General features: G+C 45.1%; 2 protein-coding genes and 1 long non-coding RNA gene across 6 annotated transcripts in view; all 3 read left to right on the top strand.

Annotated features, from left to right (window-relative positions):
- Positions 1-14,260, top strand: part of FBXO21 (F-box protein 21) — a 47,685-nt gene extending 33,425 nt beyond the window's left edge. For 2 of the 3 annotated variants that reach the window (XM_048821117.2, XM_048821116.2), the window contains exon 12: positions 6,368-10,033. In XM_048821117.2, the coding sequence (XP_048677074.2) occupies positions 6,368-6,546 (179 nt within the window). In that variant the 3' untranslated portion in view covers positions 6,547-10,033. Of the gene's footprint in view, positions 1-6,367; positions 10,034-14,178 lie in introns of those variants that run through there. The other variant, XM_048821118.2, reaches the window with a different exon arrangement.
- A 2,333-nt stretch (positions 14,261-16,593) lies between these two features.
- LOC142069378 (uncharacterized) lies at positions 16,594-20,667 on the top strand. Its single transcript, XR_012665176.1, has 3 exons — positions 16,594-16,829; positions 17,030-17,333; positions 18,880-20,667. It is a non-coding gene; the product is annotated as an uncharacterized LOC142069378 (long non-coding RNA).
- A 2,584-nt stretch (positions 20,668-23,251) lies between these two features.
- TESC (tescalcin) overlaps positions 23,252-27,471 on the top strand; it is a 31,928-nt gene continuing 27,708 nt past the window's right edge. The window contains exons 1-3 of one of the 2 annotated variants that reach the window (XM_048821119.2): positions 23,252-23,356; positions 24,094-24,169; positions 24,869-24,928. In XM_048821119.2, the coding sequence (XP_048677076.1) occupies positions 24,871-24,928 (58 nt within the window). In that variant the 5' untranslated portion in view covers positions 23,252-23,356; positions 24,094-24,169; positions 24,869-24,870. Of the gene's footprint in view, positions 23,357-24,093; positions 24,170-24,603; positions 24,729-24,868; positions 24,929-27,471 lie in introns of those variants that run through there. The other variant, XM_048821120.2, reaches the window with a different exon arrangement.

Raw genomic sequence — 27,471 nt, 5'->3', positions numbered from 1 at the left:
GCCGGGCAACAGAATTCGGCTTGCAGGCGGCCATGGTAAGCCATGGTCTTTTGGCTTCTGCAACCTTCATAACAGCAGCGCCCTCCTTTCCCATATAAGCAAAGCCCGTTGAGTTGGCCATTTAGTGCTCCGGTTTTTGTGTTAACATGCAGCAGCAGAAACCAAACTAACCCCCCCCCCCCCAACCATCCAATTCCCTGTGATGATCGCTTTACCCCCTGCTAGCCAAATGCGAACAGCTCAGTGCTAATGTCCTCCCACCACCACTTCGCTAACTGCGGGGAGTTAGTCTTTTCAACCACAGGCAAACAGCCCAGTAGGAATGGCCACCTCTGAATGTCCCTTAATTAAATTCCCCTATTTCAACCAGGTTACCATGAACGATATCGCTCTCTGAGGATAACACAGAGAGATAAAGAACGGATGTTGCTTGAATGCCAGCAAACACCGGGACCATACGCTGCCAGGCTTTGTCATGCAGTGATACCAGATTACTTGCTGCTAGCATGGCGTGGTAAAGTGTTCTACCATGGAGGACAGAATAAGGCTGCTCTCCCCAGAAACCTTCTGCAAAGGCTTTTAGAGTACCTCCAGGAGAGCTTCATGGAGTTGTCCCTGGAGCATTTCCGCTCCATCCCCAGACACGTTAACAGACTTTTTCCAGTAGCCGTACTGGCCACAAATGCATCTCAAGTCCTCAGGGCAAATGAATCATTAAAAAATGCTTGCTTTTAAAACATGTATTATATTTTAAAGAGTACACTCACCAGAGGTCCCTTCTCCAGCTTGGTTGGGTTGGGAGGGTGTTTCAGTCAGGGTGATAAAAAGATCCTGGCTGTCGGGGAGAACGATGTGCTGCGTGCTCTCCCCAAGCTCGTCGTGCTCCTTATCTTCCCCGTCCGCAAAATCCTCAGGCATGGTGGAAAGTAACCCATCATCGGAGTCCACAGATAAGGGTGGGATAATGATGGCGGCCCCCCCTAGAATTGCATGCAGCTTAGCATAGAAGTGGCATGTCTGGGGCTTTGTCCTGGAGCATCCGTGTGATTCTTTGGTTTTCTGGTACGCTTGTCTGAGGCTCCTTAAGTTTCACGCGGCACTGTGTTGTGTCCCTGCTGTAGCCTCTGTCCTTCATGGCCTTGGAGATTTTTTGAAATGTTTTGGCATTTCGTCTTTTGGAATGTAGTTCTGATAGCACGGATTCCTCTCCCCATACAGCGATCAGATCCCGTACCTCCTGTTCGGTCCATGCTGGAGCTCTTTTTCGATTCTGGGACTGCATGGTCACCTGTGCTCATGAGCTCACCTGGCCAAACAGGAAATGAGTCAAAAGTTCCCAGGGCTTTTCCTGTACACCTGGCCAGTACATCCAAGTTCAGAGCGCTGTCCAGAGCGGTCACAATGGTGCACTGTGGGATAGCTCCTGGAGGCCAATAACATCGAATTGCGTCCACACTAACCCTAATTCAAAACGGCGATGTCGATTTCAGCGCTAATTCCCTCAGGGAGGAGTACAGAAATCGATGTTAAGAGCCCTTTATGTTGACAAAAATGGCTTCGTTGTGTGGACGGGTACAGAGTTAATTTGATTTAACGCTGCTAAAATCAGCATAAACTCATAGCGTAGACCAGGCCTAAGAGAGCAGTATGACTGCTCAGAGCGCCGGTATGAAACTGCAGAAAAACATGAGAGTCTCTGGATTAAGTTTAGAAGTGTGAGCAACAAGGGTGATGTTGTGGTGGGAGTCTGCTATAGACTACCAGACCAGGGGGATGAGGTAGACAAGGCTTTCTTCCGGCAACTAACGGAAGTTACTAGATCGCAGGCCCTGGTTCTCATGCGAGACTTCAGTCGCCCTGATATCTTCTGGAAGAGCAATACAGCGGTGCACAGACAATCCAAGATGTTTTTGGAAAGTGTAGGGGACAGTTTCCTGGTGCAAGTGCTGGAGGAACCAACTAGGAGCAGAGCTCTTCTTGACCTGCTGCTCACAAACTGGGAAGAATTAGTAGGGGAAGCAAAAGTGGATGGGAACCTGGGAGGCAGTCACCCTGAGACAGTAGAGTTCAGGATCCTGACACAAGGAAGAAAGGAGAGCAGCAGAATACGGATCCTGGACTTCAGAAAAGCAGCCTGACTCCCTCAGGGAACTGATGGGCAGGATCCCCTGAGAGAATAACATGAGGGGGAAAGGAGTCCAGGAGAGCTGGCTGTATTTTAAAGAATCCTTATTGAGGTTACAGGAACAAACCATCCCAATGTGTAGAAAGAATAGTAAATATGGCAGGCGACCAGTTTGGCTTAACAGTGAAATCCTTGCTGATCTTAAACACAAAAAAGAATGGACAAATGACTAAGGAGGAGTATAAAAATATTGCTCAGGCATGCAGGAGTGAAATCAGGAAGGCCAAATCACACCTGGAGTTGCAGCTAGCAAGAGATGTCAAGAGTAACAAGAGGGGTTTCTTCAAGTATGTTAGCAACAAGAAGAAAGTCAAAGAAAATGTGGGCCCCTTACTGAATGAGGGAGGCAACCTAGTGACAGAGGATGTGGAAAAAGCTAATGTACTTAATGCTTTTTTTGCCTCTGTCTTCACGAACAAGGTCAGCTCCCAGACTACTGCACTGGGCAGCACAGCATGGGGAGGAGGTGACCAGCCCTCTGTGAAGAAAGAAGTGATTTGGGACTATTTAGAAAAGCTGGATGAGCACAAGTCCATGGGGCTGGATGCGCTGCATCCGAGAGTGCTAAAGGAGCTGGCGAATGTGATTGCAGAGCCATTGGCCATTATCTTTGAAAACTCATGGCGATCGGGGGAGGTCCCGGAAGACTGGAAAAAGGCTAATGTAGTGCCTATCTTTAAAAAAGGGAAGGAGGAGGATCCTGGGAACTACAGGCCAGTCAGCCTCACCTCAGTCCCTGGAAAATCATGGAGCAGATCCTCAAGGAATCAATTATGAAGCACTTAGAGGAGAGGAAAGTGATCAGGAACAGTCAGCATGGATTCACCAAGGGCAAGTCATGCCTGACTAATCTAATTGCCTTCTATGAGGAGATAATTGGCTCTGTGGATGAAGGGAAAGCAGTGGACGTGTTATTCCTTGACTTTAGCAAAGCTTTTGTTACGGTCTCCCACAATATTCTTGCCAGCAAGTTAAAGAAGTATGGGCTGGATGAATGGACTATAAGGTGGATAGAAAGCTGGTTAGATCGTCGGGCTTAACGGGTAGTGATCAATAGCTCCATGTCTAGTTGTCAGCCGGTATCAAGCGGAGTGCCCCAAGAGTCGGTCTTGGGGCTGGTTTTGTTCAGTATCTTCATTAATGATCTGGAGGATGGCGTGGACTGCACCGTCAGCAAGTTTGCAGATGACACTAAACTGGGAGGAGTGGTAGATACGCTGGAGGGTAGGGATAGGATACAGAGGGACCTAGACAAATGAGAGGATTGGGCCAAAAGAAATCTCATGACGCTCAACAAGGACAAGTGCAGAGTCCTGCACTTAGGATGGAAGAATCCTATGCTCCGCTACAGACTAGGGACTGAGTGGCTAGGCAGCAGTTCTGCAGAAAAGGACCTAGGAGTTACAATGGACAAGAAGCTGGATATGAGTCAATAGTGTGCCCTTGTTGCCAAGAAGGCTAACAGCGTTTTGGGCTGTATAAGTAGGGGCATTGACAGCAGATCGAGGGATGTGATCGTTCCCCTCTATTCGACATTAGTGAGGCCTTATCTGGAGTAGTGTGTCCAGTTTTGGGCCCCATGCTACAAGAAGGATGTGGAAAAATTGGAAAGCGTCCAGCGGAGGGCAACAAAAATGATGAGGGGACTGGAACACATGACTTATGAGGAGAGGCTGAGGGAACTGGGATTATTTAGTCTGCAAAAGAGAAGAATGAGGGGAGATTTTATAGCTGCTTTCAACTACCTGAAAGGGGGTTCCAAAGAGGATGGATCAAGACTGTTCTCAGTGGTGACAGATGACAGAACAAGGAGTAATGATCTCAAGTTGCAGTGGGTGAGGTCTAGGTTGGATATTAGGAAACACTATTTCACTAGGAGGGTGGTGAAGCACTGGAATGGGTTACCTAGGGAGGTGGTGGAATCTCCTTCCTTTGAGGTTTTTAAGGTCCAGCTTGTCAGAGCCCTGGCTGGGATGATTCAGTGTTGGATTGGCCCTGCTTTGTGCCGGGGGTTGGACTAGATGACCACCTGAGGTCCCTTCTGTTACACTTCCAACCCTGATATTCTATGATGGAATTTCAGCCTTAACCCTGAATTTTTTGGCTTTTGTGAGGATTTTTTTTCTTGTTTTTGTCAGGTTTCTAAGGAGATTTGGTCAAAAATCAGGAGTAAAGTCATTGTGTAATGGAAGGTTTCATTTTTATGATCACTATGCCTTTTATAGAAATTGTTCTGGCCATTTTTAATGCACTGTACTATATAAAAAAATATATCTGGTGGTGGTCCGAACTCAGGAATATTGAGTGCTAGGAACTCCTGCATTCTGATCCTTCCTGTGACACTAACTTCCCCTTTGATCTTGGGCAGATTTTTTCACTTGCCTTCCTCTCACTATCTATAAAATGGGGACAATACCTTCATCACAGGGGTGTTACGAAGATTGATTAAAGCACTTTGATTATGAAAGCACTTTGATTATGAAAATTTATTTTGACTGAATATGGTTCAGCTTTCACTAGAGGGTGCTGTCTAACATAGTTTGCAGTACAGTACATGAGGGTAAGTTTAAAAATTAAATGTAAAGGTCAGATACACTTGTAGGTGTAAAATACAGGGAGATTAGTGGTTCTAGATTTCCCCAAATATTTTACTTTGCACTTGGTAGTCCAAAAATAAGTAGTATTTGGGATTCTTGAATCTGTGCCTCTGTCCCAATGCTTGTGTGTTTATGAAGCAGACTTTTTGGAAGGTCCTGCTTTTTCTAAGAAATAACATTTTCTTCTCTCTGCACACATTATTAGGATGAGAATAAAATATCTTCCCCAGTATCTTACTATATGTGTTATATTCTCATCTGTTTCCCTTTTTGTAATCTAAATTAGTAACTGTAGTACTGGCTGGTCGCAGAGCCCAAGTTCTCATCTTTAGTGAGTTCCAGGGGTTTTGGTTCTGGAGCACAATCTCGTATGCTACAGTTGTTTTGTCCTTACTTTCCATCCCATATCTCACCCATGCTTCCTGTCCCTTCCAAACTCTGTGCAGGTCACTTTTTGCTTGTTGCATCAATTTCAGTTTTGTGCTTTGGAGAGAGTGTGGCATTTTGAGGGGGAGAATTTCAAACAAATATGTTTGTTTTTTAAAGTTTTAACAGTTGCGATTTATATGGTTTGGGTCACAATTAACTACTAAATGCATTACCAGTAATTCTAAGTGATTTTCACCATATTGCTTGTGAAAGATCAGTTTAATTGTTGCTAGTTTCAGAGCTAGGGATGGATGGATTGTTCCTAAGCAGTGATCTCAGCATCCTCCCCAAGAACTATAAATAAGCTAAACAGTGCTGTGCATAGCTTGTATTCACCCGTATTCCAGTTGCTGCCAAGTATACATTACATCATTCAAGACCTCCACAGGGATCGTACACCTGAGAGTCACTAATGGCCACTGCACAGCAATGCTGCTTTACACAAATGAGAGCTTTTCCTCTGACAGAATAAACGAGTAGTCATTTGGTTCATCTTCTTACTGTAGCACCATTGCTTCTGATCTTACTTTAATCTCTGTGTGTGCAATGATTAAATGGTCATGTTTTAAAAATAGGAAAGAACATGAAAATACTGTGGTGGTAAGGAGTAAACGTTTACTTCTGATAGGACTGCTATTCCAGAAAATTTGAATTTTAAATGCTAATCTCTGTGTGCTAGACGTAGCTCAAATCCCAGCAGGTCCTCGGGAGCCTTCAAGGGGGAAGATACAGTTCTTCCTTTGTGCATGTTTGAGACAACTGACTTTTCCTTTGCTCTTCAAACAATTTGGCAGTTTGTAAGGACCTCTTCTGGGAATTGGCTTCCTGACTGTGGGAGTTAGAGCCCAGTTGTGTAGCTTCTACATAGATGGAGTGCCGATAGGATTGGGCCCTAATTCCCAGATGTCCTTGTTCTCTCTTCAGTATGAACCATTCCCTTCTCTTAATGACTTCACAGCAACAGCCAGTTAGCATTCTGACATTCTAGTTTAATTCCAGCGGTTCTCTTCTCCGACATGGTAGTTTGGTGGTAGTATAAAAATATATCCGTGGTGAAACCCTCAAACAGAAGACTGACTAACTGAAGGCAGAGACAAATAGCTTCTTCATTGCTGGGCATTAGTGTGCTGATAACTGCTTTTTCTTCTCACTACAGAGAACTTGGAATACAACTTGGAGCCGAATGAAATCCCTCACCCTGATATCGGCCGCTATTTTTCAGAATTTACAGGCACTCACTACCTGGCAAATGCAGAGCTGGAGATTAGGTATCCTGAGGATTTGGAACTTACTTGTGCAGCCGTCCAAAAGATCTACAGTACAGTCAAGGAATGAGCGTAACTGGATCACAAGGACAGAAGAGAGTTTATCACAGCTGCTGCTGTATCCTCTTTGTGGACAGTATTATGGAAGCCAATTTTCACAATGATCTTCAGGCTTATGCCCCAGGAATTGCATTGCACTTCGTAACCTGTAATAGTCCAATACCCACTCAGTCACCATCTGCCAACACTAGTCAATTAATTTGGGATCCATTGGTATTCCAGACAAGGCATACAAGATAATGAATGAAGTGTATTATCCCCTTGAGTGCTTGCATTTACCACTCATGTGTTTATGATCTATTTTTCATATTTAGGATCTGAGCATGTTACGACTCTAGCTGGAGTCTGGAGTAATCCCATGTTATGGATAAGGAGATTGATCATACTTGCAGTATTTTTTTTATATGTATATATTCTGTGTATGTGGTAGTTTTAAGGTCTCTCTGAAGTTCCACAATAGCTTCCTCGATTCTGACTTTCCTCTTACCCTGACAATGATTGGTGTTGCTCGCGTTCCGGTGCTGAAATCGCTTGTCAGCCGTGGCAGTGGCATGGCAACTTTCTCGAACAAGAATCATGAGACACCGTATGATGGTGAGTTCAGCAGTAACTTAAATGGACCTCCTCCGTGTAATGCTTCCCGCTGTTACGAACACATCGTTACAGAAAATAAGATCCTGGCAATTTTCTCGCCCCAATAAACTTCTTGTTGGGACCCTGATTCCTACCTGTACTTTTTCTTCCATTATGTCCCCTTCGTGGTGTTGAATTTGCGATATGGCCATCCATGTATTTGTCTACATGTCTCCTCTTACCGGGCTGAAACTGTTAAAACTCTGTAGTCTGCTAGTAGAACCATCCTCTTGGGATGGCAAACTGCTGAAGTCTTTATCTAGCGAGCTGCCGCTGTCTGTACTGTCAGATTGCGATTGGGCCGTGAAAGCCAATAGACACCAGCATCTGGCAAACAACGCATAAAGACCTTATTTCCTATATCGTGATGCCTCCTCTCTTTTGATCAAAAGAAAACTGCCCTTTGGAGGGGGTTAAAAGGGTTAACTATTTGTCCAAATTCTGACTTCTGCAAGGGAGGTGCTTCAGAAACGGAGGACGCTTGAATTGTAATGGGGCTGCCACTGTAGAGTCTGCAAAGCCTAGAAAAATAGTACACGGTTATTTTCTTTTAGGGTTACATAAGAATTGGATGTGAAGTTGCAAAGTATTTACAAAGATATGGAATATCTACAGTACTTTAGTTTCTAAATTAATAACTCTAGGCAGGCTGCAGTCATTGTTTCTAATTACTGAAGTTACTATGTGCTGTAGTTACATAGTTATAGAGAGAAGACTTAGAGTAAGATGAAATCCTTATTCTTTTAACATTTTAAATGTCTCTGTGCACTAACATGCACCTTTCTTTTTAAGATAATCATTGATTTGCACGCAGTCTTGTGTAAATATTTAACAAGCAACAGTAAAGTTGTCGTGATCTGCAAGTTCCTCAACACTTTAGAGAGGCAGCAGAAAAAAACCTAATAGTGCTAATAAAAAGAAAAGAATAAAATTACGCTACAATAAATTTTCTGATAATCCCAGCTGAATTGAAGGGGGATTTAGGTACAAAATTGTCACTGATTTGAGAGCAATGTAGCTAAATCCCTGTGCAAACTCTGCAAACTAAACTCCAAATCTCTGTCTCTAAGGGGTTGAAAATATAATTTTTAGGGCCTATCCTGTAAAATTGCCCATGCTTGGAGGGACTCTGCTAGTTGAGTAAACGAGGGAACACTGCCCTCAGTTTTAATTTCTAGGCTGTTGTGCATCTGACCCTTAAACATCTAGTAGAAAGAGGCAGATGACTAGGAGTCAGGATTTCCAGGTTCCCAGCTCTTCCACTACCCATTGTGTGGCCTTGGGCAAGTGACTTCTCTCTGCCTCACTTTAATGTCAGAATGGATGGTCTAATATTTACCTATAGTACCTCCCAAGGGTGTTTTGCAAATGGTTGGAAGGCGCTTTGAAATCCTCTGCTGAAAGGTGCTTTATAAATGCAAACTCTTATTCTGCTATTGAATATCAATGGTACACGTGCAATTAAACTCGTACACAAGCTCTGGTCACATAGGAGTTTATTTCAGCAGCGTGTTTCAGTGTGACTTGGTTTTCTTTTGCTTTCAAAGGTAACATTAAAACAAAATTTTAACCTCAAGTTATAACTGTAAATATGTATTGAGACACATTTTAAATATATGCTATAATTTAGTGATATGAAATGAGCTCTAAAGTAGCCCATACAGCCTGTTTGTGTACATTTTTATTTGGGCACTTATATATTTTTTTAGAAAGTGGATTTTGGAAAGTGTAGAAGATCTTTTTATATACACACAAAGCATGAAAAAATACCTCCTCCCACCCCACTCTCCTGCTGGTAATAGCTTATCTAAAGTGACCACTCTCCTTACAATGTGTATGATAATCAAGGTGGGCCATTTCCAGCACAAATCCAGGGTTTAACAAGAACGTCAGGGGGCGGGTAGGAAAAAACAAGGGGAAATAGGTTACCTTGCCTAATGACTTAGCCACTCCCAGTCTCTATTCAAGCCTAAGTTAATTGTATCAAATTTGCAAATGAATTCCAATTCAACAGTTTCTCGCTGGAGTCTGGATTTGAAGTTTTTTGTTGTAATATAGCAACTTTCATGTCTGTAATCGCGTGACCAGAGAGATTGAAGTGTTCTCCGACTGATTTATGAATGTTATAATTCTTGACGTCTGATTTGTGTCCATTTATTCTTTTACGTAGAGACTGTCCAGTTTGACCAATGTACATGGCAGAGGGGCGTCGCTGGCACATGATGGCATATATCACATTGGAGAGTGGGGTGGGAGGAGATATTTTTTCATGCTTTGTGTGTATATAAAAAGATCTTCTACACTTTCCACAGTATGCATCCGATGAAGTGAGCTGTGGCTCACGAAAGCTTATGCTCAAATAAATTGGTTAGTCTCTAAGGTGCCACAAGTACTCCTTTTCTTTTTGCGAATACAGACTAACACGGCTGTTACTCTGAAACCTATAAAATGCTTGGTGCTGAATTCTCTGATTTACTCTTGTATTGATTTATCTGATGGGACAGGGCACTGGATACCTCAGTTCTGGATGCTAGTACTCAAATTGCTGTGTAACTTTTACTTCATGGTACATGAGGATGATAGCGAGTGGATCTGGGGGATGTTGAGACTTGCCTGCAATGGCCTTGATTCTTGCCAATGTTTCACTTGTACAACACTGAAACGTAGCATTACATATCTCTCTTATAATGGATAAGGAATGTCCAATACCTAATGATCCGCGTGTTTCTCTAGGTGCTCTGATTTTTCCCAATTTGTATTTTTCCTGAATTTTTTTTTATTCAACGTGTGGACAACTTTTCCCCCCATGTCCTGTGGCCCTTATGACTTGGAAAATCCCAATAAAATAAATAATTAATTAAAAATTTGGCTATTTGTTTTTCTTCTAAAGCAGACCACCTACCATGTTACAAACCAAGAGGCTTGTGGGGTTTTAAAACAGATCACAAAGGGCTGTTAGGAACATTTTTAAGGGTAAAGAATGCCATAGGTAAGATATGCCCCAAGAGTTTTCAGAAATAGAAGAAACCATATGGTATGCTTCTTTTTACATTCTCTGGTATGTCTGATTAGGCATATAAAATAGGTTTTTCTACAACGTGGACAGGAGTTCCATTTTAACATTAAGCTCAGTTTTCTAAAGCATATGCCTTAGACCCTAAAAACAAAGCAGCTTACTAGTGTCCATGGCTGGCCTTAAGTACCAGAAAATCTAGTAACTACACGGGCTCTCTTGCTTCTAGATTCCTTGTAGAATCCTCAGCAATTTTGTCTTGATGTTGTGTTTTGAGTTCTTTCCTCCCTCACCCAACCTGCTACAATTGTGCACAAAGTCCAATTCCCTCTTCTAGCACTGGGACTGAAGGCAGGAATGGGAAAGCCAAGCTTCTGGCTATTGCTTATGGCTCTCCAAAACTCTTAACGCCATCCTTGCTGATTTCTCCAATTTGTTGCATTTATCTTCTTGACTTGGCAACCATACGTTTCTGAAATAGCCCTTACGGAGCTGAACTATGCTAATATTCATTTTTAAAAATCATTTGCATCGGGAGCAAGACACTTAAGCTGGGGAGGGACCATGCACTCTTCTTATTGCTGCTTTTTCCTACAGGTAAGTAGATGGACGATTTGCTTAACAAATGTAAATTAAAATTGTTTGAAAAAAAATCTCAGGGCAGAGGAGCAAATACATTAGTGGAGATCAGTGAGTGCTTTATGAATAGTTTTGATGCCTTTTTCCATCCCACTCCTTCCCAAACAGAGCTAGTCACAATGATTTGCATTTGTCCCTTTTGGACTGCATGACTGTAATTCACTGCGGGGTGGAAGTAATGTTCCAGTTGTCCAGAATGTGGCAGCTAGCCTTCCTGCTGTGAATAGCTGCCACGGAATGCTTATCTCTTGTGCTCCAGATCCCGCTTCTGGCTCTTAGGGCTTGTCACTTTTATGGAGTTTTGCACTGAAATAGCTACAACAGTACAAGTTCCCAATGTAGACACCTTGTACTTGGATGAAGTGTTCGCAAGCAGAGTAACTTGTACCAGTCCAAGTCCTGCTTTACACTGGTGTAACACATCTAAGGTTGGGGGTTTGCACTGGTGTAAAAATCCCTAATGTAGGCAACCCCCAAATGGTATCAGCAATCATGTCTCAATCCAGGATCATCTGCTCTTCTGGTATGACCCAGCTGTAGAACAAACTTCCTAAGGGAGATCAGATCGATCCAGTATCTGACCACTGTTAGGCACAATGTAATACCCTTCATTTTGGGAGCGCTTTCCCATTGTAACCAGAATAGTGGAGGTCTATTGGTGGCATATCTTTAGAACAGGCTCCTGTGCCAGGGAAGGACAAAGAGCCAGAAGACTCCATGAAATCCACCAAGGAGTACGATTTCCTCCTTTAACAATGTGGCTGCATGGTAGCTGACGGCTGACAGGTTTAGGCTCTTTGATGCATCTCTCGCTGATACATGTCTTGATGGTAACTCACAGAGCCATACCTATGTTGCTTTGTAACTTTAAATGCGTTTACACAGGTTGGTGGAATTATCTTAGCTACCATGTACAGAAATTCCCCTATCTTCCTTTCAGTCACTTACTTAGCACTGATGATGCTGCCTTTACAAACAATTCTTTGGCCTCTCTTCCTGGCAACCATTGTGGGTGGACGTGTTGATGCTGAACAGCAAGCGCTGCATTCAGGATTGGGATCCACGCACTCTGTTTAGCGTCCGAGAGCGGCGCTTTTATTCCAGAAATGTCTGGGAGGTGGACAGACCGATCAACAGCCACTCTTGCACACTAGCGGAGGGAAGCGGGTGGGAGGGGGGGAGGAAGTCCACTCATCGTTTGAACAGGATTCCCTTTAAAGCCCATCAGATTCACTTATCAATTGACATAGACAGCCCCTGCCATCTTCCCGCCCTACTGGGTCTCCTGTGCAGGAGGGCACTGTTAACTTTATGCATTAATCCTGCATTTTCCTTTAAAGCCAAGTGCTCCAGAGCTGCAGACCTGCACATGATCATGTCTTCCCAGCTGTGTGGTATTTTTGTCTCTAAACTTTCAGCAGTGCATGAGAGGTATTTATGTGCATTGTTCCTTTGCCATGACACAGAGGCCAGGAGTGTTTTCTTTTCTATCAATCCCAGCTGCCCCTTGCCCTAATTCTGTCTCCCATTCCTGCTCTAATCACATTTGCACTCAACCCTAAAAGTTATTTCTCAGCTGTATCAGAAACAGGAGGGAGACAGGATGGACTTTGAATTGCTCTCAGATTAGTCTTTTGCCCAAGAATCTGACTCTAGTATATTGTATTCTTAATTCAGAATAAAACCAAACTTGCTTCCCACAAGTGTTATGAAACAACTAGTCCTCCTTTGAGGATTTGTCCATATAGAGCGCACTTTTGGTGTGCGTTGAATTGCAAGTGCTTTGGATGAGAGGATTAAAATTCAAAATGATCTGGAGAAATAGCCTGAAGTAAACAGGATGAAATTCAATAAAGACAAATTCCAAGTATTCCACTTAGAAAGGAACAATCAGTTGCACACATACAAAAATGGGAAATGACTGCCTAGGAGGGAGTACTGCAGAAAGGGATCTGAAGCTTATAATGGATCACAAGCTAAATGAGAGTCAATCGTATAACGCTGTTGCAAAAAAAGCGAACATCATTCTGGGATGTATTAGCCAGAATGTTGTAAGCAAGACACGAGAAGTAATTCTTCCGCTCTACTCTGCGCTGATTAGGCCTCAACTGGAGTATTGTGTCCAGTTCTGGGTGCCACATTTCAGGAAGGATCTGGACAAATTGGAGAGAGTCAGGAGAAGAGCAACAAACATGATTAAAGGTCTAGAAAACCTGATCTAGGAAGGAAGATTGGAAAAATGGGGTTTGTTCAGTCTGGAGAAGAGAAGACCGAGAGGGGACATAACAGTTTTCAAGTACATAAAAAGTTGTTACAAGGAGGAGGGAGAAAAAATGTTCTCCTTAACCTCTGAGGATCGGACAAGACGCAATGGGCTTAATTGCAGCAAGGGGGGTTTAGGTTGGACATTAGGAAAAACTTCCTGTTAGGGTGGTTCAGCACTGGAATAAATTGCCTAGGGCGGTGGTGGAATCTCCATCATTGGAGATTTTTCAGAGCAGGTTGGACAAACCCCGGTCAGGAATGGTCTAGATAATACTTAGGGCTGCCACGAGTGCAGGGGACTGGACTAAATGACCTCTCGAGGTCCCTTCCAGTCCTACGATTCTATGGATTAGCAAGGGGGTTTTAATGCCCCAGGCTTTGTACAGTTTCCGAAGGAGTACTCCTCTTATTTGCCATGCCCTAATCCAGGGGTTCTCAAACTTCATTGTCCCGCAACCCCCTTCTGACAACAAACATCATTAAATGACCCCAGGATTGAAGCCTGAGCCTGCCCCAGCCCAGTTGCCCGTGGGGGTCAAAGCCCCACTGCTCTGGGTGGGGGCACATAAGCCGAAGCCCAAGGGCTTCATCCCTAGGCGGGAGGCCTGTAACCCTGGGCCTCGCCACCCAGGGATGAAGCTCTTGGGCTTCAGCTTTGGCCCTGGGTAGTGGGGCTTGGGCTTGGGCTTGAGGCCCAGACCCCGGCCCCAGCAAGTCTAACACCAGCTCCGGAGACCCAGTTAAAACAGGGTTGTGACCCACTTTGAGGTCCTGACCCACAGTTTGAGAACCGCTGCCTAGGGTTAGCCTCTTTGCAAGGGTGAGTCCGGGGGCTCTGATTCAGAGTAGGCCTTTGAGTTCCAGCAGCACTTGTCTCTCACTGTGTCTCTACTGCCAGTCCCAATGAGTTCAGATGCCTGGTAGAGACTTGGCCCGTTCAGGCAATGCAACTGGTAGGTACCTGCCTGATGCAGGGCAGCCCTTTCAAAACCAGCCTGCAGTACAGTATGTAAGCCTCTTGGTTAGAGCAGTCTCATAAAGCTTAAGTCAGAGTCCATAGTAACAGAATACTTCGCCCTGCTTTTCCCGCAGGGATTCGTCTTTGTCTGTCCTGCTGATCCTGTGTCCAGCTGCTGTAGGCAGCAGCAAACTCGTCTGTTCACCCCTGGTCTCAATCTTCAAATGCAGCCTGGCTGTGGTCACATGGTCACCTTGGCTTGAATCCCAGCCTTAAAAGTGAAGGTTTGGTTATTGGGGCTTCCATTGTGTCTCCCAGTCACTCTATTCATCTAAGGTGATTCCAGCCAAAGCAGTGTACCAGACATTCAACTATGCCTCATTTCCCCTGGACCCAGGGGGAAATTACCCCCTTCACACCCCCTGGGTAGTAATACAAAGTGAATGAGTAAACTGAGCCACGTGGTGTTCCTAGAACTCTTACAAACATTCCCCCGTTCTCCACACGTGCGTGCAAGGATGGAGCCTGCACCCCAGAAGTGAGATCCAAAGGGGCACACGATCTCAAAGAACCACAGTTACTCTAAGGTAAGTGATTAGTCTTTAGTTTGGTTCACCAGCTCACTGAGAGCACAGTGGGACAGGGCCTAAAGTGGGGCACACGGGGTCAGTGGGGCAAGTGTTGTGAGCCACAGAGAATGTAGCTTAGAGCACAAGGCTTCTCAACCAGCGAGCACATGGCTGCGTGAAAGTCTAATCAGTCAGCCAGCCAGCCGTATGAGCAGTGACTTAGTGGGCATCTCTGCATACCTTTGCCAGGCAGAGGACAGATTGCACAAATGTGCTCTCAAGGATGTTTGTGCAATTTTCCACCACTATAGCGTGGGTTTTTCCATGCACCCTAAGGGCAATCAATGCCAATATTGGGCACTAAAGGGGCACTGGGTGCCTAACTCCCTTGGGCTCCTATAAAAACCCTGCCATGGTCTTTAATGAATGGACTGTTTTGCTGTTCCTCACTCTGTTAGGTGATATGCCCCCATACTGGCAAATAAAGGGTTTACAGCAGTCTGAGTGTCTAATCAGCCCACCAAATTACACTGGGTCGGGGGGAGGTGTTGGACTGGGCCCCATCTAGTATCATTAAGGGAAGGTGGGCTTAGCCTTGCCTGTGACCTAGCAGCTATCCCACAACTTATCCTGATCTAATGCTGTAATTACAACTAGTGACCACAGGTGTGAAAGGGTCAGGGCGGATTACACTTCATGGAGGGGCAGGAGAACTCAGTCAAAGAAAGACGAAGAGGTAGGTAGTGCCTCTTTCTGGGTGGGCTCTGGAAAAGGGGCAAGGCCTGGGGAAGCAGTGTCTAGTGTCCAGTGGGTTGCTGTTCCAGGGGAGAAGCTTGGGGACCTGAGGAGAGGCTGAATTAAAACCAGGCTGCTGGGAAACGGCCCCAAGGAAAAGGTGTAAAAGTCCTGACACAAGAGCTCCTGTGCCCAGAGTGGGGCAGAGGATTGAGCCCAGAGGAGGGGCTGCAGAATAGCTCCTGCGGGGTAGAGGGACTTCTGTTATCCCAGAAGGGGTCTGTGACTTAGCTGGAAGGTAAGTTACAGACAGGCCAGCACAGGGCCAAAGTGACTGACAAATGCATCTTAATGATCAGGGGAGCTTGGCTTGCCTTCTAGCTCAGGACACAGGTTGGGAGGATCTTTTTAAGTTTATTTAACAGTGAGGGAGTGACGGCATTTGAACAAGGATGCTTATGTGAGCAGGCTGAACTCAGTTGTTTGTTCTGTGCACTACTCCCAAAATCTGCAAGACTAATGGGAAAGGGACACAGTCAACTGGAAATTTTGTCGGTTTCAAAAAGTAGCTTTACAGCAGGTTCAGGCACTTCCCTTTCACGTGTGTTCTCCTTGTAAAACTTTGGTTTCACAGTCACTTTCTCCTCCCCCCCCCGCCCTCCTTTTTTCAAATGTGTTTCTCTGCCGTTTGTGAGACCCCCACAAACACCTGGAGAATCTGCTCGGAGTGGGAAATCCTGATTCTGACTAGACCCAAAGTGCTATCCTCAAATGCACACCTTGAAAAATACTTTTTTCTCCTTCTAATCACATGGCAGTGATCTTAGCGGTTACATAGGAGCTAAATTTTTCCCCACAGAAGTCACGGGCTTTCTCCAGATGGTGGGAGTTGTGCAAAGTTCTACTTGGGGGCGGGAAGCGATCACTGTATTTTTTTTTTTTTACTTAGCAGTGAAAGAAGATGGATGAATGGATGTGGTAAAGCACAATCCCCTGGAGCATTGACAAAGCTGAGTTACCTACCTCTAAGTAAACTGGCTGAGATCCTGACGTGGGCAGAGCAGCCTAGAGAATGTGTCCTCACCAGAAAAAAACAATTCCCCCCCCCCCCCCCCAGTCCTGTTAAAAGGCAGCTGGTTTGTGTGTATGGGGCAGAGTGGGCAGTAAATATGTGTGCATGGCTATTTAAAGTTTTATTCTTTTCATTGGCTGTATTTAGAGCTGGGGAAGGTTGCCAGATTCACAACCTTGGAGACTGAAGCCCTCTCTCTCATCCACAGAGCAGCTGTAGCTTACTCAGAGCTTGACTTCCCCATGTGCTGGACCTAGCCCGCCCAAGTACCTCAGCTAGGACCTGAGGATGTCCCCAAAAGACTGAATGACCTAAGCCACCAAGACAATCAACAGTGGTGCCAACTGTTGACAAGACACCCGTGCCACGCGCCTGGGAAATGGATTTACAATACCAACACCTTTCACAGGTACCACCAAATAGTCTAAGCAGCAGCAGTCTCCCTTCCCCACAAACCACCCCTGTCCCTTCTACATTCCGGGGGAATGCTGGTTGCTCTGACTCCGGCAGGGATTTGGGTCTGTTTCGGGGAACCATGATCATCATCTGGGGAAATGCCTTTCATTTTGTTCCTTACCTGACAAGCTGGTAATCTCTCTCTCTGTACAGCACCTACTACGAAGCCTCAGCTTCTATGCACCCCGGGACTATAAATATGGTTTATTGATCTACAGCCTCTTCATGTACGAAGGAAACAGCGGAAAGGACAGGATGTCCGCTCAGTAGCTGCTAATTTGTACACATTAGAGCTGCCAACTAAGAGGCCAGCTGTTGATGAGACACAAGGCAGTGAGCAGGCAAAGGGACGAGATAAGGGAGCAACCGAGAAGAAGCAACAAGCATTTCATGTGACGTCCGGGGTTGCCTGACTGTGCTGAAAAAGGATGTGGAATTGCTTATGCTTGACAGTCAGGTGAGACCGCATTGTAGTTTTATACTGCTGTGGTGTCTAAACACCAGCAGACTAGCAACCACTGCACGCTGCTGCTTAGACAAGGTTTTGGGGCTTTTTTTTTTTTTTTCAAAGAAAACTGTCATACTTCAGCAATGGAAGTTGCTTGGCAGAGAGGTGTCAATATGTAACTATATAATTGATTTCTTCTGGTGTTTGCTTGCAGGTTTTTTGCTATCATAAGCAACCTGGGTTTCAAAAAGATGTGGCAAATTTTGTTATAAAATTAATAATGGGGTGTTATGCAGGCAAAGATGCAGAAATCAAATCTCATCTTCAGGGCATAAACTGATCAAACAAGGACTCACAAGTGGCTAATTAATATATATTATAGGACTGGGAAAGGAAGGATGGGTCGTTGGCCTTTGTGGAGAAGGTGGGAAACATCTGTATTTTAATGAAAATAGTGACCCCATTCACTTTTGTATTGTTATCTACTTGATATAAAGGGGGTTAATCTCTTTCCAGATACAGAAGAATAAGCAATGAAGTGACTCTGTGAGCCAGGTAGACATGTCAGGGTTGGTATGAATGGACTATCAACATGTGAATGGAGTTTCCTTGGAGGTAAAATAGTGGACCTAAAGAATCATAGAATATAAGGGTTGGAAGGGACCCGAGAAGGTCATCTAGTCCAACCCCCTGCTCGAAGCAGGACCAATTCCCAGTTAAATCATCCCAGCCAGGGCTTTGTCAAGCCTGACCTTAAAAACCTCTAAGGAAGGAGATTCTACCACCTCCCTAGGTAACGCATTCCAGTGTTTCACCAACCTCTTAGTGAAAAAGTTTTTCCTAATATCCAATCTAAACCTCCCCCACTGCAACTTGAGACCATTACTCCTCGTTCTGTCATCTGCTACCATTGAGAACAGTCTAGAGCCATCCTCTTTGGAACCCCCTTTCAGGTAGTTGAAAGCAGCTATCAAATCCCCCCTCATTCTTCTCTTCTGCAGGCTAAACAATCCCAGCTCCCTCAGCCTCTCCTCATAAGTCATGTGTTCCAGACCCCTAATCATTTTTGTTGCCCTTCGCTGGACTCTCTCCAATTTATCCACATCCTTCTTGTAGTGTGGGGCCCAGAACTGGACACAGTACTCCAGATGAGGCCTCACCAATGTCGAATAGACCTGCCATTGGCCGTCCAACCTTTAACAAGTGCTAACCACGGGGACTTTGGGGATGTGGATGGGCAAGTATACTTGTGTGACCAGGAGAGGAGTGGATGTGAAACCCAAGATGGGGGGCAGTACATGTGCAAAGAGTGTGTCTGTCACTTGAAACAACGAACGGAGGTGTGAGCAGCCTGCAGTGAGAAGCCTGCTCGCCTCTGGAGGGTGAGTCAGTCCCCAGTGATTAGGAAAGGCAGCGAGGTTTTCTGCAATAAAAGTTCACTCTTCCTTCCAGGGGCCTGCACAACTGAACAAGCAGAAGCTGCTGTGTTAAGTGAGACATGCATGTAGACTTCGCTTTACTACTCCCACCTAATGTCCCTATTCCCATATTCCAGCTGGCTGATCAGTCATGTCCTGTTTGGAAAAGGCTGCCCTGTCACTGCGAACACCTGCCAGTTACAGAGCTCCCACACCAGAGAAGTCTCCAACAGCCGTTCAAGTTCTTCTGGACCTATGGAAGGAGTCACAGTGAGAAACAGGTGCTGAAGCCAGGGACCCAGACTTGGAGTAGCAAAGTAACAGGGCTTGCCCTGGCAAAACGTGGAGGCCCAGGGCTGAGCACTAGGAGGGGGCGGCATAACAGTTTGAGGCCTACCACACCCTGTGGATCCGCCAGCTTTCCTTGGCGTATTGGACACTACAAGAGGCAGCAGGATACTGGACATAGAGGGTGTCGCAGTCCTGGTCAAGCTCCGCCTCGTTGGTCATGCCCCACACTGCTGTGTTTGGACCCATATTCTGGGCCTTGTGTTTGTAAGCTCCTCCTTGCCTGGGCAGGCTTTAGTCACTGTCTCTGGCCTCACTAGCATGCTTCCTGGGCACAGACTGTCTGGTACCTCTCTCTTGAAAGTGGGGGCCCCACAGCCTAGCTGCCTCTGCCCCTGCGCCCCCTGACTAGTGCTGACCCCCAAGACATCCCAGTAGCTTAAACACACACTTTCCCAGAGCTCCATTCTGCTGAGCACTCTGGTTTACAGTTTATCCCTTCAATGGCACCTCATAGTTGAAGCAAATACCCACTGATTTTATGGAGGGACTACTTTCACAATCACGCTGCACTTCAGACAGCAGAAGATACACCAATCCATGCAAAGTAAGAAACACCTGCAGGTAAGTCCCTGCCTCGGTTGCTTCATCTTTTTGACGCTTCTTTGGTGTTTGGTCAGAGTCCTCCAAGGAGTCCAAGAACCTTTCTCTCCCCATTCTCCTTGGGAGCATGGAGTCTCCTCTCCGACTCCTGTAGCCAGCATCCTTCAGCTCCGCTGGTCAGGCAGCCAGAAAGGTCCCTCCTCTGCCTTATTCAACCTGCTCCAGATGTCTCCCCCTCAAGGTCTGTTCCACTGTGCAGAGTCACAGACTGTGTTCCCCTGCTGGGGATTTTCCACTCCTCCTCTGAAGAGCTGGAGCCAGCTGGTTTCACCTCAGTTGCAGCTTGTTCATTGTTCTGCCAGGTCCTGAGGGCCTATTCACTGGTTGCTGATAGTACTTAATATCTGCTTCATTCAAAGGCAAAAGTTCAGGCATGGCTCCATGTCTCCTCGCCAGGGGTTGCTGGAAAGAAGTTAACTCTCTGAGACTGAGTAGGTAGTAATCCAACAGCGAGTGGGGGAACTGAGTTGTACAATTTTAATAAAAGTACAGAAATTTCCCACATTCCCCATGTCAGGATCCTGGTCTGATCTGTATCGCAAACCTCACTGGCCTAAATAATAGTAATACCCCCACACTAAGCCCCTCCACACTTGGATCCCTCCTTGCTGAGCCTGCCCACCCACACCTGGCACAGAGGGGCAGGGCCCTGGGGTGTTTTGGGGGCAGGCCCAGGCCTTGTGCTGTGTCAGGGTTGGGTGCAGCCTCACTGCTGATTTCATGTCCCGGGAGGAGGGGGGTTAGCTGCACAGTGATCTCCCACCTCTGTTCAGCCAATGGCCTGTGCTCCCCAATGCCATGCTGGAGCCTGCACGTTTATTTGACAAATAAAATTTGCAGAATTTTGCAGTTTTAAAATACTGTGCGCAGAATTTTTAATTTTTTGGCACAGAATTCCCTCTGGAGTAACTCAAATATTACCTTAGCATATGGACTACAGATGTTATACATGAGATTAACGCAGGCTGCAATTTACAAGCATTCCACAAAGTCTAAGCACATTCTAATTCAGTTTTTTTTGTTGTTGTTTTTTTTACACGATACTGACAGAGGTGAGCCACACTGACTTCAGCTATGTGTCTGTCAATGTTCAGGTGACACCAGGGGCCCGTGGCCTGAGCTGGCACCTGGTCTGCCAGCATCACAGGCATGACTCTTTCTCTCTCAAAAATACTCAGCAAGCCGACATTAAAGAGGTTATTGTAACTAGGTGCTGTAAGAAAGCAGAACAAAGCTGCTTATTGTATTAAGGTCTTTTGTAATACAAGCCATCAGCAGGTTGTGTTAGACAAAAACCCTATTAGGCATGAGGCAGCTAACTGCTTGTATTTTTAGATATCAGAGTAGCAGCCGAGTTAGTGAGTATCTGCAAAAAGAACAGGAGTACTTGTGGCACCTTAGAGACTAATAACATTTATTTGAGCATAAGCTTTCGTGGGCTATAGCCCACTTCAGCGGATGCATAGAATGTAATGTTCTATATGTTCCATTCTATGCATCCAATGAAGTGAGTTGTAGCCCACGAAAGCTTATGCTCTAATAAATTTGTTAGTCTCTAAGGTGCCACAAATATTCCTGTTCTTTTTCTATTTTTAGATGAGCTATTGGGCTATTTAAGTGCAATGGGGGCATTGCTGCTGCAGCCCTTATCTCTTTCTTTAAGCCGGGGTTGGGTTTGTTTTTGGTACAGGAAGAAACAGCCTCATGACCTGGCGTGTGAGAAGGGAGAACTGTTTAATGGTACTCCGGCTGATGGAAAAAAGGTACATTGAATAAACATGAAAACAATGCTGTGAGGTCATGGCTTAATAAGGAATCCCGCCCCCACCCCCACCCCAGTCTGAGTCAGGCATTCACATAAGTGAAGCACTTGGAAGTGCATTCCAAACATTGAGTAACGACTCCCATCTAACCCGTCTGAGGTCAGCAAAGAGTCGTGTTTTGATTTTACAGCTGTAGCTGAGACACCATGGGGGCCAAATCAATTGCTCGTGTAGCTCCATTGACTCCACTGAATTTAGTCCAGCATGATTGTGATTTATCCAAGGGCATAGGTGGCATTTGATGTCACAGCTGGAATTAGTACTGAACCATTCCTGGCTCCCAGTCCTGGTCTTTTCCTATGCAATACAACTCATCCTCTGATTTCCCCGGTGCCATGGTGCCTCATTTTATCCACATTAAGCATTTTGCACAGGTGCCTTTTGCCTTAAGTCAAACTGGTTGTCATCTCCCTATTCCCATTTCTTGCACTTTGTTTGGAGCGTCGCCAAAGTCTCCATGTGGAAGGAGGCTAAGTTGCAGTGTAATCCCCAAGTGGACTCGGCCTTTTAAAAAAATGTATGCTGGGTGACTTGGCAAATTTTAGAATGAGGGGGGTGGGGAGGGTTAAACCAATGTTGGGTTATAAACTCTGAGGTGGTCCAACGACACTAGAGTTAGTGGAGAGGGTAGTTTTCATGGATTGTTTCAGTTCTACTTGGTTTATGCAATTACACATCAATGCAAAAGGTTCTTCATAAAACAGAGCAGCCCAGAGCTTAAGGCTCTCACTGAAAGAAACCCTATCTAATAGACAACACACAGGCAAAAGTCCAACCAATCAATGGGATCATCTTAGAGGAGCATAGCAACTGCTGAGACAGGTGTGTGACTTGGGTGACTTAATTTGCCTTTATCTCATGGCTCTTCCCTTTAATTTCTGTGGTTTTCAAGAGCAGATATGTAGGCCTTGAGATCACAGAGGGTGAGGAGTACAATAGAACGGCACCCAGAATCTGGCCACGCCTCATCTCCTTACACATAATCGCCCAGCAAACGACAAAGGAGCTGATTCTCATTTACACTGAGACTGCCTAGTGCTGCGGCGGACCCTTTACAGCGATGCAAAGGAGCCTTCGCGTAAAGGAGAATCAGGCCTCAAGTCTTTTTTCCCTCCGAATTTTCCAGCCTGGGGTTGAAGTGGGCCAGTCTGTGGGAACTTGGTACCTTTTTCCTGGTAACTGTTGTCTTATGCTTCAGAATCTCCCTTTTCATTGAAAGAAAAAAAGAAGTTTCTACAGGGTGGCAGCTGTGAAGAGAAGTGTGAAACCACCAAAGGCATGCACACCAATGCAGTGCTGTCCTCTTAAGGCAGCCTGAACCAGTAGCTCTGAGCAGGGTAAACTGCCTCTTGTTTATCTCTCTGGGGTATTGTCATATTCTGGCTGGACGCTCACCAAGCTATTGTGTTTGGGTCTCACAAGCTGGGCCTCTATTCATCTAACCTTCCGGAGGCTGAGCGGAGCCCAAGCCCTGCCTCTGGTCTCAACACACACTCTCTTGGGGCATGGCTCGTCTGTCTAGCACCCCCTTTCTGACAACTACAACCCCACAGTCCAGCTGCTGCGGCCCCTAGGACCAGTGCTGACCCCCACGACACTCCAGTTGCTTAAATATCCCCTTCCCCTAAGCTCCAACTTTGTGGGCACTCTGGATTACAGTTTACCTTTCCCGGGACACGAAATAATTGGAGCACATAGTACACAGGTTTTGCAGAAGGAATTCTAAATCATTACTTTTTACTTTAGACAGCACAAGAGAGACACAGGTCCAGACAAAACAATAAAACACCGACACACCCTTCCCTGCCTCAGTTTCCTCACCACTCTGGACATTCTTCAGGTCAGTATCTTCTAAGGACATCAGTATCTTTCCTCACCTTCTGCACATGGTGTCTTCTCTCTCTTCTGTTTTCAGGCTTCTGGTCTCTTTTCTCACTCTCCAAAATGGCCAGTGGCCCAGTGGGAACTTTTTTTAAAATAGTCCTCTCAGGTGATCCCCGATCAGCCTCCTGATCGAAGTCCCCCACTACATGATCCCTGCTTATTGACCAGCCTGGTTTCTCTGGGCAGTAGCCAACTCTTTGTCCAAAGGTGCATCCTTGTGGATCGAAGACCAAACGAGTTTTAACAGCCTTCCATTGTGAGCCCTGTGTCACTGTCCCCTGGGAATGCCAGTCCAACATGGAGGTAAAAAGACCACAGAGAAAGCTCATGTTAAAAAAACGGAATTTGCCGTTTGACACAGATTTATAGAGTGCTCATGATCTCTGACAGAATTAATATGGGCTGTGTCAGGTTGTGCAAAGACAGATTATCACAGCTGTTAACACTGAAACTTGACAATGGTAGTTTAAGAATTCCCTCTAGTGTGGCTATTGCCCTGGTGGCCAAGAATGGTACCCTTCCTATCCAAATCTTGGTGACATCTACACCCACTGTGACATATTTATTAAGGAGCCGGGGGCGGGCAGAGAAACAGTGAGAAGTACTAAGAGAGCAAAATCTTTTTCCTCTCCTTCGCTTGCAAACGGAGAAGTTTGGATCCATGTTGGTGTAATGCACCTTTTTAATCCTTAGGAACGACTGACTTCAGAACAGGAAAGCTTCTTTGCCTGAAGAAAGGTTGCCTTATGGTTAGAACCACAACGGAGAGGTAAATCTGACTACTATGGACTCTGTGCCTCAGTTTACCCCTGTGTAAAAGGGAAATAGGAACAATACACCTGCCCCACTGGCGTGTGGTGAGGCTTGCTTAATTTAACTGCTTTGAGGTCATTGGATGCGACATAAGTGCCAAGCAGTGGTAATAAATGTGAGCAGTCCACAGCCTCCCTGCAATAGTGTCTTGCCACAAGGTTGAAGGCAGAGTAATAAACTTTTCTTGTTACTATAGTTCCTGCTCCTGCAGCAATCAATGCAGAAATAATAGGCCGCATTGTGGATTTCTATTCCCAAGTGATATAGTGTGTTAACAACAGAAGAGCACCCTGCTGTCCTAAACCAGGTATCTCTCAAACTTGGCAGGCTCTTGGACCCTGAGGAAGCCTGGATCTCTCTTTCTATGTATGTAGCACTGTATTATAATTAGTGCCTCACGCTTCCTCAAGATTTAAACTGATGCACTGTGCGTTCGTCCGGCTGGCACTGCTGTCAGCCAGCACCTTAAAACCCTCCCTTTGCAGGGCTGCTTCCTGCTCTGCTCGCTTTGAATGGTTATTATTTTATTTGTTTTGGGCAAACAACTTCCTCCCACCACCACCGCTCTTTAATAGTCATCCCTGCCCCTGACCCTAGCTTGGATTAACTGGATTTAACTTAAGCTGGTTCATTTTATTACTTTATACATTTAAAGGGATGGGTTCCTCCCACTCTATGCCAGAAGAGATTCAAGAACTTGCTGACAAGACTGGCTGTGAGTACTGCTCTGTGTTTTTAGCTTCTTTATTTCCAGTGTATTATTTTTAATAATTGCTAATGGCTTTAAAGTGGCTCTGGCAAGGTCTCTTTCTTGTCTAATGCGTCTCCAATAAACAGCTGTTCCGGCAAGGTTCACTAAGCATGGAACTTGTGAAGAATGTGGTTTAACTGCATAAGTGACTCGGGACTTTAGGTTGCTCTATGTTGTTGCAATTTGCAGTGGCTTTCGAAACTAGACAAGTGATGACAGCAAAATGACAGTGCTGGTTTGGGCAGGAAGGTTGTGTAAGTGAACTCAAAACACAAATCATGTTTCCTCTGCTCTTGCTTGCTACGCAGCTCTTTTAAGGGGTGAGTTAGTTTTGAGTCTATCTAGCTGCTGATTGTTTGACGGATGGATTCACTACGAGTGCTAAGAGCTGAGAAATTGAATGTACAAACTTGTAGTGTTTTAATAACAACCGCTGGTCCTTCAACCTCTCTGTGCCTTGACATCCCTGGCTATAGAATGGAGATAATACCAACCTTCCAGGAGTGCTGAAACTCTGATAATTAATGTTCATAAACTGCGCTGAGCTCCTTAGGTGACGAGTAAATGGGAGCTGCAAAGCCGCACATTGATTGCGCCATTATTCTGATAGCCAGTGAGACACATCTGAAAGCAGAAGCGGAAACGCCTTGGGAATGTGTAATTTCTGCATTGCTCTCCTTTGCCATGTTAATGGTGGGAACACTGGAACATGGGGTCCTGCAGGAACTGGTTCTTGGCCCCATGCTGTTTAACGGTTTTTATCAACGACCCGGAAGAAAAACCTAAAGTCATCACTGATAAAGTTTGTAGATGCCACAAAAATTGGGGTAGTGGTAAAAAAATGAAGAGGACAGGTCACTGGTTCAGGGATCGCTTGGTGAGCTGTGCACAAGCAAACAGTATACATTTTAGTAGGGCGATATGTAAATGTGTACATCTAGGAACAAAGCATGTAGGCCACACTGATATGATGGGGACCTGTATCTTGGGGAGCAGGGACTCTGAAAAAGAGTTAAGGGTTGTGGTGGATAATCAGCTGAACATGAACTCCTCACTGCAAAGATATGGCTAAAAGAGCTAATGCCATCCTGGGATGCATAAAGAGAGGAATCTTGAATAGGAGCCGAGAGGTTATTTTACATTTGTGTCTGGCACTGATGAGACCGTTGCTGGAATCCTGGGTCCAGTTCTGACGCCCACAATTCAAGAAGGATGTCTGATAAATTGGAGAGGGTTCAGAGAAGAGCCATGAGAATGATTAAAGGATTAGAAAACCTGCCTCATAGCGATAGACTCAAAGAGCTCAATCTGTTTAGCTTAACAAAGAGAAGGTTAAGGGATGACTCGATTACAGTCTGTATCTATCTACATGGGAACAAATATTTAACAATGGACTCTTCAGTCTAGCAGAGGAAGGTATAACACAATCCAATGGCTGGAAGTTGAAGCCAGACAAATTCAGACTGGAAATAAGGTGCACATTTTAATGGTGAGAGTAATTAACCATTGGAACAATTTATCCTGGGTCGTAGCAGCGTCTCAATCACTGATACCGTTTAAAGCAAGCCTGGATGTTTTTGTAAAAGATCTGCTCTAGGAATTTGTAAAGCTTTTGTCCAAAGAATAGAGAAAATATATTAAAAACAACAAAAGTTCCTACACACTTGTGTGTGAGCTCTGGTAAGCTTTTCCTAATTCTAACACAAGGGGAGAGGTCAGTCTTTCTTCAACAAGGGTGGAGGTCCCCTAAGATCCTATCAGTTTGTTGAGTCAAAAGGAAGACTACCAGTCAGTTCAAGCCCATCCCATTATACCAAAAGCCCTTTCTTTGTTTCCTAGTCTTTGGAAAACCCAGCCTGAGCCTTGCGTGGGAGTATCACTCTGGGGTTGTTCAATCTCAGGGGTAATCACCCCCCACTGTTTTTGATTCCCATAGGAACTGTGGTAATCTTCCCCAATCGAGTAAAACACAGTCACACATAAACTATTCATAAGTTTAATATAACAATCCCAAAAGACAATTCATGGGGTAGCACGTACGTGCTAGCTATTGACCTGATCCGAAACCAGATCTAAACAATCTGCGTTTGGGAGATTCAAAATTCAGTTCGCAGTTTCATCCCCCTCACCCAAAACTCAGGAGTTCCATTTTGGACCTTTTTATAGAGGGACAAACTGTGACCTTTGGATCCGGATTCAGATTCTGCACACTGCAAGGTTGAGATCTGGAGTCTTAGTTTGATCATGTTTCATTTTAAAAAGTGTGTGTGTAATATTAATATATAAAAGCACATACATGCATTTTGTAATGAATACATTTGGGGAAAGTTAACATAACAGATGTTTTCTAGATTCAGATGCTTTTTGTGTTTCTGTGCTTTTAAAAGTTGCAGTTTTGCCCTTAGTTCACTACTTGTGCTCTTAGACCTTATTAGAATTTTTTTTAATGCAAAATGTCCTTAAATAGAAACAAAACACACACCACAGCCAAGAAATGGTAATAACTC

Source organism: Caretta caretta, chromosome 15 (assembly GCF_965140235.1).
Source record: "Caretta caretta isolate rCarCar2 chromosome 15, rCarCar1.hap1, whole genome shotgun sequence".
Lineage (NCBI taxonomy): Eukaryota > Metazoa > Chordata > Testudines > Cheloniidae > Caretta > Caretta caretta.
This window is presented reverse-complemented; position numbering and strand designations above follow the sequence as displayed.